The sequence below is a fragment of the Pinus tabuliformis genome, chromosome 1_2 (assembly GCF_031772625.1).
Source record: "Pinus tabuliformis cultivar Carrire ecotype Pingquan chromosome 1_2, CPIR1, whole genome shotgun sequence".
Lineage (NCBI taxonomy): Eukaryota > Viridiplantae > Streptophyta > Pinopsida > Pinales > Pinaceae > Pinus > Pinus tabuliformis.
This window is the reverse complement of record NC_142298.1, coordinates 866,834,834-866,845,642: the sequence shown is the minus strand read 5'-3', so window position 1 is coordinate 866,845,642 and position 10,809 is coordinate 866,834,834. Positions and strand designations below refer to the sequence as shown.

At 35.6% G+C, this 10,809-nt stretch overlaps 1 protein-coding gene across 1 annotated transcript; it reads left to right on the top strand.

Moving 5' to 3' along the window:
- The first annotated feature begins 3,413 nt into the window (after nt 1-3,413).
- Nucleotides 3,414-3,937, top strand: LOC149208679 (histone H4-like). The gene has a single exon (XM_089394120.1). The coding sequence runs from the start codon at nt 3,447-3,449 to the stop codon at nt 3,756-3,758; it is 312 nt and encodes a 103-aa protein (XP_089250246.1). The 5' UTR covers nt 3,414-3,446; the 3' UTR covers nt 3,759-3,937.
- The last annotated feature ends 6,872 nt before the right edge of the window (nt 3,938-10,809 follow it).

The window sequence follows — 10,809 nt, the reverse complement described above, 5'->3', positions numbered from 1 at the left end:
CTGCAAGAATGTGTTCTCTCATCAAGATATGTATGATTTTGTTCCAGATAAAAGATGGATTGTCTGAGTAATGATAGTACTGATGTGTTGTTCCCTCTGATGTAATGACTGGTTACAAATTTTGTAGGTTTTTTTACATGACTCTCGCCACAGGAAGTCTCTCGCTCTAAATCTTTATTGTTCTTAAGGGACCTTGTTATTTCTCTCAGTTACAGTCTCCCATCTCTTGTATACTACATTGTACACTGTTCATCCATTCATCAATGATCACATTGACATAGAGACATTGTTCCTCTGCGACATAGTAGGCTTCACTGCACATATGTGTCTCACTATCCTCTGTATATATATAGATGTGTCTTTGGCTCTACACAGTTCATATGGCTCACGATGTATAAGACTTTGTTCCTCTGCATTATGTATAAAATTAACACACAGGTTGACTAACACGTTCCTCTATAACAAAGTCAGTTTGAATGAATCTACATTGCTTCTCTGCGACATATGTTGGCACTGATGCATAGTTAATATGGAATCGATACTCCATATATATGTAATCTAACCAATAGCATCAAATGGTATCATCTTATATGACCATGGAAATAACTCCTAATGAAGACTGTAATCTTACAGAGACCAGCATAAATAAACATGTTGAATTTAAGATCCATAAGGCACTGTTCAGTATTTTTTAAGTGACAAGACACCATTGTTGAGAATTCGATGTTTATATGTAATCTAACCAATAGCATCAAATGGCATCATCTTATATGACCATGGAAAGAACTCCTAATGAAGACTGTAATCTTACAGAGACCAGCATAAATAAACTCGTTGAATTTAAGATCCACAAGGCACTGTTGAGTTTCTTTTTAAGTGACATAGAGATCAGTGGTAAGATCGAGTCTGACACCAACGACGCATTTGTGAGAGGTTCCTAGCCATGTAGTGAAGAAAAACTCCTTGCTACCTCGTGTTGTATGCCCAAATCTGATGGCTTTCATACAAATCCATAAAGAAATCAATGAGTTATTTTGCCATAGTGAAGGATATATATACACGCACACACACATGCTGACTGGGAATGTGAAGAAGGCATGCCATTAATCAATGAGGAGAATGATCCATCGAAAGAAGCTGGAAAATTGAATCTGTCCTAAGAGTATAGAGGACCCCATAAGCACTGTGTGAACCCACAAACTGAGCACTACTTCCTCGCCAAAGGCATCTGCATTTTTGGAGAATCTCTTGACCCCCCATTTTTGTCTCTTAGAGCAAGAGGATTAATGGATTTTCTTGTTTGATAAGATTTTTCACTTCTACAATCCTTTTTTAGTCTAATTCCTTATAGTTCTAGGAGATTATCTTCATTATTTACTATGAGATTTGACCCCCCATGAACAAGGGGAGGGCTGCTTCATTTTCAAGTTGTTTTTGTCCCTTTGGAGAAGGAAACATCCATTCTTTGTTGAATCCCTAATTATACGTCCTTGTCTACTCAATCCTTCATCAAATATTTGTTTGATTCCCTTCCAGCTTTCTTAGAAACACAACTTTTTCCTTTCTCTTGTTCACATTCCTCTTCATATCTTTCATCCATAAAACTTGCTAGAAAGGGTCCCTAGTTTGTTTACTGAGTTTTGGGAGGGATAAATACTTCTTCCTCTTCTGATTCAAGTTCTTCCTCATTTCATTCCTAGGTTGGAATATTGTCTAATAGTGGCATCTCCTCATTTTCTTTTCCATGGTTTTTTTTAATGAATTCATATAAGTTATCTTGGATGATGACATCTTGAATTTCTCCTTCTTTAACATGCTCTAGAGTCTCATATCGGTTACCAAGTTGGGATGGATTCTTACTTTTACTTGAGGAAGAAGATTGAGCTCCTTTAGGGGAAATGGTCTTTTTGGGGGATTGGGGGGGAGGTGTGGGTGGCAGAATTTTATTCCCCCACTATTTTTCTCTTGGCCTCTAGCTGCTACATTTTGATCACTTGCTCTTCTTCTCTGGTTTTTTCCATTGATCTCCCTCTTTTCCTAGTTCTGTTGCTCCTCAAATTGTTTACACTTCCTCACAAAATGCCCATATTCATGGTAGAGTTTGTTTTCACAAGGCAATAGGTCATAATCCATCTCTTGGATGAAGGGATAATTATCTAAGGATAAAAGAACAATGGAAGGAAAACCTTTATTGAGAGCCACTTCAACGCAAATTGAGCATAGGCAAGCATTCCTTTACATTGTTTAACTTGATATATATAGTTTCCCAACACATTCCCAATAGATTTGAAGGTTCCATTGTTCCAACAATGATGAGGGAGATAAAGAAACTTAACCCAATCTGAAACAATTGAGGGAACACCATTCTATGAATTAAAGTTTGGAATCTAACGATCCAAGTATAAACCTCGAGTGCCCAAGAAGTATGGACAATTGTAGACTATTAGATCTACCTTATTTTCAAAGAGGAAGATGAAAAATCCATAGCCACAAAATGAGACAGAGAGTTGGCCTTTAATGAGAGGCTTCCAATTTTTGTCGATCCATGAATTTAGTGATTTGGGGGAGGGCCAAATGCCCTTAAACTAGCCAACCAGCCCCTATTTGCCAATTTGAGATTCACCAAATGCGATTGAGCAATGTGCACTAATATCTTGGGAATTTCTTCAAGCTTTTTGACAAATTGATTGAGCTTAGCCCAATAATCTTGTGAATTGCCCAAAACTAACACATTGAAAGTTGCAATGTCAAGATGCCCTACCAAGCTTGAAGCCAAAAAAAAATCATATTTGCAACAAATATTTAACAAAGCAACAAACCTTAACACTGAAAGTGCAAATAAATTCCAAAATTAAAATAATTAAAATTTAAACATCACACTTCTTTTGCTCAATCATTCATATTCAACGTTAGGATTGCATAATCCTAAAGCACATATATATATATATATATATATATATATATATAACATTTCCTCCTAAAAAGTCACAAGCTCAAAACCAAAAAAAAATAGAATATGTATGTCTTTATAAATTTTTAACTGTGATGTTAAAATTAGATAATGATAATAATAATATATTTAAGGTTATATGATTTTTTCACTACTATTAATTAGTAACCAATATTAATTAGTAATAAGTATAAGAAAGAAACTTTGCCCAGCAATCGGTCGTTGAGTTAGATTTTACCTTTCTTCATAATAAAGAAAGTCCGCCGAGCAATGGTGTCTTTTCATTGATCCTTGCCCTGGTTGGGTTGATCCGCGTGTGGGTGTGTTTGTGACGTCGATGGGCTCTTGCGAATCTGACGGCTGAGATTCATTTGGCGCCAAAGTCATAGGAATTTGAATTTTCAGGTGGATGCGTGAGGTGAGCCGGAAGATTTCAAAGCATTACATTGAATTGAATCTGTTGTTGAAGAAGAGGTAAAGAAGAAAAGCAGGAAAGATGTCTGGTCGCGGAAAAGGAGGGAAGGGTTTGGGAAAGGGAGGAGCAAAGAGGCACCGTAAGGTGTTGAGGGATAACATTCAGGGTATCACAAAGCCTGCCATCAGACGGCTGGCTAGGAGAGGCGGAGTCAAGCGCATAAGCGGTCTCATCTATGAAGAGACGAGGGGAGTTCTCAAGATCTTTCTCGAGAATGTTATCAGGGATGCCGTCACCTACACTGAACACGCCCGGAGGAAGACAGTGACCGCCATGGATGTCGTTTACTCCTTGAAGAGGCAGGGCAGGACCCTCTACGGCTTCGGCGGTTGATTGAATCAATTCTTCAAATGGATTCATCAACTAAGTCTGTTGATTTCTTTCCTTCTTTCTTTTATGGTGTCTCTTGACACCGCCCCCTCGCGTTTCTGGAATTTGTTTCCTCGTCTGTGAAGAATGCGGAGCAATTAGGGTAAAATGAGCGAAACAATATTTTCTGTTATGTTTTGTGTAGGAATTAAGAATGCTAAGAATGCTAAGCTGTTAAGTTTTAATTTGGTCGTTTTCTTGCATTTGTTTTTTGATCCTATGCTTTGTTGGCCTCTTATTCAAGGAGTTTATATCATAATAAGATCCGTGGGAATCCTTCAGATGATCATTTGCTTAGTCTGAGAAATCACATTGAAGAACAAACGATATTAAATGGTGTCTCTTGACACCGCCCCCTCGCGTTTCTGGAATTTGTTTCCTCGTCTGTGAAGAATGCGGAGCAATTAGGGTAAAATGAGCGAAACAATATTTTCTGTTATGTTTTGTGTAGGAATTAAGAATGCTAAGAATGCTAAGCTGTTAAATTTTAATTTGGTCGTTTTCTTGCATTTGTTTTTTGATCCTATGCTTTGTTGGCCTCTTATTCAAGGAGTTTATATCATAATAAGATCCGTGGGAATCCTTCAGATGATCATTTGCTTAGTCTGAGAAATCACATTGAAGAACAAACGATATTAAAGGTCTTTAAATATAGATGTGTTACGGTATTGATGTTGCAATTCCACGGCTTATCTGATCATGTTATTCGGGCCATTTTTGGAGCTGGATACCTGTTTCGAGGGTTTATAGGCTACATATGGGCCATTGTGCCTCATTTAATAATTTTATGTTATGTAATTAATACTAACATGTAATATTGATTTTTTTTGTCAGAATGCTATAGGTAATGATTGCCAAGACGATGATCCAAATTATGTTCAACATATATCACGAGATGATGAGGATGAGGATGAGGATGATGGTGGTGAAGGAGGAGATGATGATAGTTGCGGTGTTGGTGATGATGTGGATCAGAGTAATGAGGATGATCAAGATGATCATGAAGATGATCTTGGTGGTGGTAGCTAGGGATGCACATGCATTGTTTTTTATGAAGAAATTATTGTGTAGAATGACATTGTTATGTTTAGATGGGTGTTGTGAATTTACCCTATATCAATGAGACATTTTGATTTTGTAATCATACGACGAGTTTGATTTATGTATGTTGTTAATTTATCGTAGAATAATGATATTCATGAAATATTTTGATTTGTTAATCATATTTGAATTTTAGTTGTTTTGATTAAAAATAATACTGATTTTATTAGTATTATGTTGCTATTTTATACATGTTTTGAAAATTGTTAATGACACATTGTTATTTTTTTGGATGGATGTTGTCAATTTCTCTTAAATTTCCTTACAAATGATTTTGAATTGTGATATCTGCTTTAATCATATTTAGAAACTATCATATATTTCACTATGAATCTATAAAGGGGGTCATATATGTAAAGAAAAATATACTCTATATAAGAAGTCAAATGCGGATGTAACCATGGATGCAAAATTGAAAGTAAAATTGGATGTTAAACTAGGAATTAATACAAAATGCAAACAATTGACATACAAAGTGTTTTAAATTATAAGTGAAAAATTGTGCAATAGTTGACACAAAGAAGGAAACAAAACATGGCATACAAAAGGATATCAAATTGGGCAAAAACAAGGACACATAAATGGGCACCAAATTAGATGCAAAAAAAGACAACAACTAGATGTAAAATAAGATGCAAAGTTGAGCGTTAAAAAGAAGCAAAAAACGTTACAAATTAATATGCCAAATGATGATGCAAATAATGGTGTAAATTTGGGATGCAAACTTGGGCGCAAAAAAGGAAAAAAAAAGATGTAAGAAAAGACACAAAACAAGATGCAAAATGGGGTTGAAAAAAGGTGAAACCAAGGATGCCATATTGGATGTAAAAAAATGATTCCTAATCAAATGCAAATTTAGGCTCAAACTTAGACACAAAATTATATGCAAATGTGGACACAAAATGAGGCAAAAAAAGATGCAAATTTGGATGGTGAAAATGATGTAAAACTAGACACCAAAAAAATGCAAAATTGGATGAAAAAGTGGGTGTAAATAATGGTGCAACATTGGACACAAGTAGACACAAAAAATGGTGCAAAAAGGGGCATAAAATAGCTTAAAATTGGATGCAAATCTTGGTGCAAAAACATATACAAAAGTAGACGTAAAAAATGGCTCTAAATTGAATGTACCATTAGACACAAAATAAGATGCAAAGGTGGACACAACACATGACTCAACATAAGATGCAAATATAAATGCAAATTTGGATGTTCAAAATGATGTAACATTAGATGCAAGAGATGGTGTTAAAAATGATGCAAAATTGGATGAAACAAATGACGCAAAATATGGTGCAAAATGAGATAGGAAAAATGGAGACAAATCAAACGTAAATGTGGATGTAAAAAATGGTCCAAAAAAAGATGCAAAAATGGGCACAAAAATGGATGCAAAATTTGGTGCTAAATCAAATTCAACAGATGGTGAAAAGATAGGCACCAAAGCTGGTGCAAAAATAGAAGCAAAAACTAGTGTAAGCCTAGATACAAGATCTGGCGTAAGACTAGATGCAAAAACTGACACAAAATGGATGAATAAAAGGACGTTAAATTGGATTCAAAATACAGTGTAAACTTGATGCAAATGATGGCGCAAAAATGGAAGCAAAGAATGACACAAAATAGGAAGCAAAAGAGAATGAAAAATAGATGCAAAAAATAAGATGCAAATATTGGTTCAAAATTTGACGCAAAAAGTGATGCATAGTTTGGTGTAAAAAATGATGCAAAATCTAGCGTGAAAAAGGATGCAAAATCAGGTGCAAAAAAGGACGCTTTAAAAATTGTACAATAGAGCCAGATTTAGCGCCAGGTTTCTCATCACAATTACAAAAAAATTGCACTAAAATCTCGCGCTAAATCTGGCACAAATCACTGGTTTTGTTGTAGTGTTTCAACCAAAATACTTCGTATTAAGATTTTACGGGAGGAAAAAAACAATTACAAAGCTAAAAACTGAGACTTCATCTCATTCACTACAGTGAAAGATGGAAAATGTTCACATTTAAATACTCTCTGGTTTTTCTATGTAAGAACCCACTGTAACAACTTGTAAATGTTTGTTTTTACCAACCCATCACAATTTCCTCCACGATTTTGTGCATACCTTCGACCCATGTAAAACTTATGAACAACTAAACTATTTTTGCATAATATTCAAACATACATTCATGTAATAAATTTTAAATAAGATTAAAACAAAGTATGGGGCATGTTCTGTGAGTACATCTTGGTAATTTTCATTTACCAACTCTGCCATGATTTTCCTTTGTTCTTAAATGTTTGGTGTGTTGTAGGTGTAGAGAACTTGTACACTGGAATGGAGAACTCATCCTTATGGCTTGCAAAACAAAATCTATAACCTACAATTAAAATATCCTTTCTTGCTTTGGTTGTGTACTTCAGAGAATGGTTTCTATCAGTTGTTTAATGGACTAGTTGGGAGTAATTTTCCAACATGAATGCATCATGTTCCTCAGTGTTAGAACATTAATCACAACGATGCTAACTGCGCCGACCACTATTCCCTTTTAGCGAGTTTAATGTGAGTCGATAGGAGTGAGTAAGACATAAGTTTCAGTTGGCGGAGATTAATATTGATTCTCCTGCTAATGTATGTATAAATAGTGATATTTAGTAATGAAATAATTAAGCTCATTCAAGGAGTCTTCATAGTTTCTCTCATGGTATCAGATCCGAGGTTTCTGATATGGCTTCTGTGAATTAGTCTAAGAGTATGACAATTCAAGAAGATCCAATGAATATGACAACTCAAGAAGACAAGTCAGTTGAAGAAAAAACACACTTACATGTTGTAGCTTAGATAATGAACATCCCAAGTGAATATTCTATAATGAACTCAGCAATGTCGTCACTTGAAGTAAATAAAAAAAAAATTCACACACTTAATAAGGGAAAGTCAAACCAAAAAATTTCCCTATCAACATTTGAATCTTGAGAGTAGACGACTCAAACATGCTATGTACCGGGACCATTCAGAACAGAAACAACAAACTGATGTTTTAGAGAATAGTGATGTAACCTCAATCCAGTCCTATGATGACAAGTCGTTACAAAATTCCAGTGATCAAAATATTACACAAAAGATTAATCTGGCATGGTCTGATCCCTTCTTAGTGCGATAGTTTTGTTTATCACTTAGAAGATCATATAAACATGTATCGACAAAGGTGACAATTCCGAGACAGAAAGACATTTGAAGCCGAAAAGAGATCGAGTATTTTTCATTAACAAGCTTTGAGGACAAATCTTTCTGAGGAGGAAGGCAATGTTATGAATAAATATATAAGAAATAATGTAAATTGATGTAGATTATAATAACCATAAATAATTATTAGTTAATTAGTAATTAGGTTGAAGAGTCATGTCTAAATGAGACATGACTCTACATGAAGAGACACCTGCTTGGTATATAAGCAAGCCTCTCATTCTCATTCTAAAATCATTCTTATTCATACATTTTTAATATATATTTGTATCCTCATGGATATCTTTATATTCCAAGTCTTTTGGAGTAATTAATTTGTAGAATGAACTTTGTTCACTTCAGTTGCACTGAGGAAATATGTAAGTGGGGAGTTGGTGAGTGAGTTGTGAATGTGTGAGTCCATAATCGAGTGGGCTCGGTGTAGTGAATATTTGAGGGCTCGGTGTTCTATTGGAAGAGCTAATGTGTGTGTGAAGGCTGAGTGTGAAGCCATAAATAAAAGCCAGTGCTGGAGCATTCAGTGCTGAACAATGTTGATTATGTGTGTCTATGCCTGGTAGAGGTTGTGAGAGAAAGATTTCAATGCAATGGAGTTTGTCCTATGGAACAATTTGCAATTGCTGATTGTTGTTCTTGAGTGGTGTAAAGTGACCACTGTTGTGGTTTTCGTGAAGCTGGGTCGTGTGCAAAGTATAAACAGTGAATTGCTGGAACGGATAAAGTGTATGGGTTCCACACATCGTCGAAGGAGCCAAGCCTGGAGAGAACCTTTGTTTCTAAAGTCAAAAAAAGTGTGTTTGAAGTCTTTGCTTTAAAATAAAGTTTTAAGGAATTATATTGGGCCATTCTTTATGTTTGTTGGTCGTGTGGATATATCTTCTATTGAAAAACAAAGCAGTATTGAAATCCTTTGAATGAACGTGAGTCTGCATTGTGTGGATGTGTATTGAAATCCTATGGAGCGGCTGCAAGGAAGTGAGAGTTTCTGAAATGTGGACGAATCCGGCCTGAGAACCGAGAAAGTTGGGTACCCCAAGTGATTTCTATTAAAGTGCACGAGCTTGATGAAGGATGTGTGTGTAAGGCCAAGTTGAGAGCCGACTGTGGAGATCAAGCTAGAGGGCTGACCGTGGGAGCCGATCGGGTGAGCGTGGAGTTTCAACCTGTGACTAGTGCATGTGTAGCAGAGTGCCAATCTTTTGAAAGGCGTCTTCGTTTTGGGTTTGAGTAGTGTGTTCATGTGAAGGGAAGTTTGTGTCGTGAAGTTGAGCTTGACACAATGTTATTGCAAGAGAGATTTTGCCAATCTCTGTGTGAAGAGCCTAGTTTGTGTATTGGTTAAGGAAGATTGCAGCTCGTGGACGTGTATTAGAAAGATGAGAAATGAGTGGAATAATGTTGATAGTGATATTTTTTATAATGCTTTTTTAGTGAGTCCATTTGGAAGTATTTTTGGGCCCGATAATATTTTTTATTCCGATAGTATTTCTGAGTCACAAGAATTATTTGATAAACAAAATGATTTTATTGATGATTATGAATATGAAGAGCCAGAGTCTATTCCGCATATTACTGCAATCACTGAGAGAAAAACGTGTTTCTCCTGAAACCAAATTGTTAGAAATTTGATTAAAACCGCTTCTAAGATGGCTACGATAGTGGAGGATATGACCATGGATGTTTTTCAGAGGTCGCTTATGTTCGAAGATGAGTGCATTTTGGTGGATGAAGAGGAATTTGGTCGCATACTTTACAAGGCTCCTTCTCATGGAAAGTGGGGAGAGCGTGAATTGGATTACCTTGTTCAGGATGTTGCCTTGCATCCCAATCCGGAAGAGGTTGTTGATGTTAAGTACTTAATAAAGGAGCAGAAGAAGCTCATATTGAAAGCAAGAAAGGTGCAGATGAAACTACACCAGCAAATGAACAAGCATGGACCCTTTAACAAAAAGGTAAAAATTAAATGTTTTAAACCTAGCTGAGACTTAGACCAGCAAGAAAGTTAAAGTTTAGGTCATCATGATTAAGGGGAGGTGTTATAACATTAATCATGATGGCGCCGACCACTTTTCCCGTCGACAAGTTTAATGTGAGTTGGAAAGAATCAATAAAACATTAGTTTTAGTTAGCGAAGATCATTATTTATTTTCTTGCTAATGTATGTATAAATAATGATATTTAGTAATGAAATAATCAATCTCTTTAATAAAGTCTTCAAATTTCTATCACCTCAGTAGGGTAGACCTTGAATTCCATCCTTTCCTTTCTATTTTATCTGCATATGAATATTGATAGGTCGGATTATATAGGTGTTTATATATAAATTTCCACACGTATTCACAGATGTCAAAGTTGTATATGCTCACCTGTAAGATTGTCTTTGAGCTTATTTGCATAGAGATTACTCTTCGTGATTCCATGAAAGGTTTGAGGAAATTAGACATAGAAAACCGGTGACCTGCTTTAATATCCAAGACAAAGCACATGGCTTGACATGTGCCTCACAATGGTTGTTATACATGTCACAATCAAGAGTGATAGTGAAGGGAGCATTTCTCATTACACCATAAACTCTTAGCTGCCAACATTACAAATTACATCCTCTAATATTTGATGATTGGAACGACATATTATTTCTAAACCTATTAATCACTGGTTGGTAATTATAACAGAGGATATGAA

What these genes read in the sequence shown, in the direction of transcription:
- LOC149208679 (XM_089394120.1), top strand. Translation starts at nt 3,447, where the DNA reads ATGTCTGGTCGCGGAAAAGGAGGGAAGGGTTTGGGAAAGGGAGGAGCA.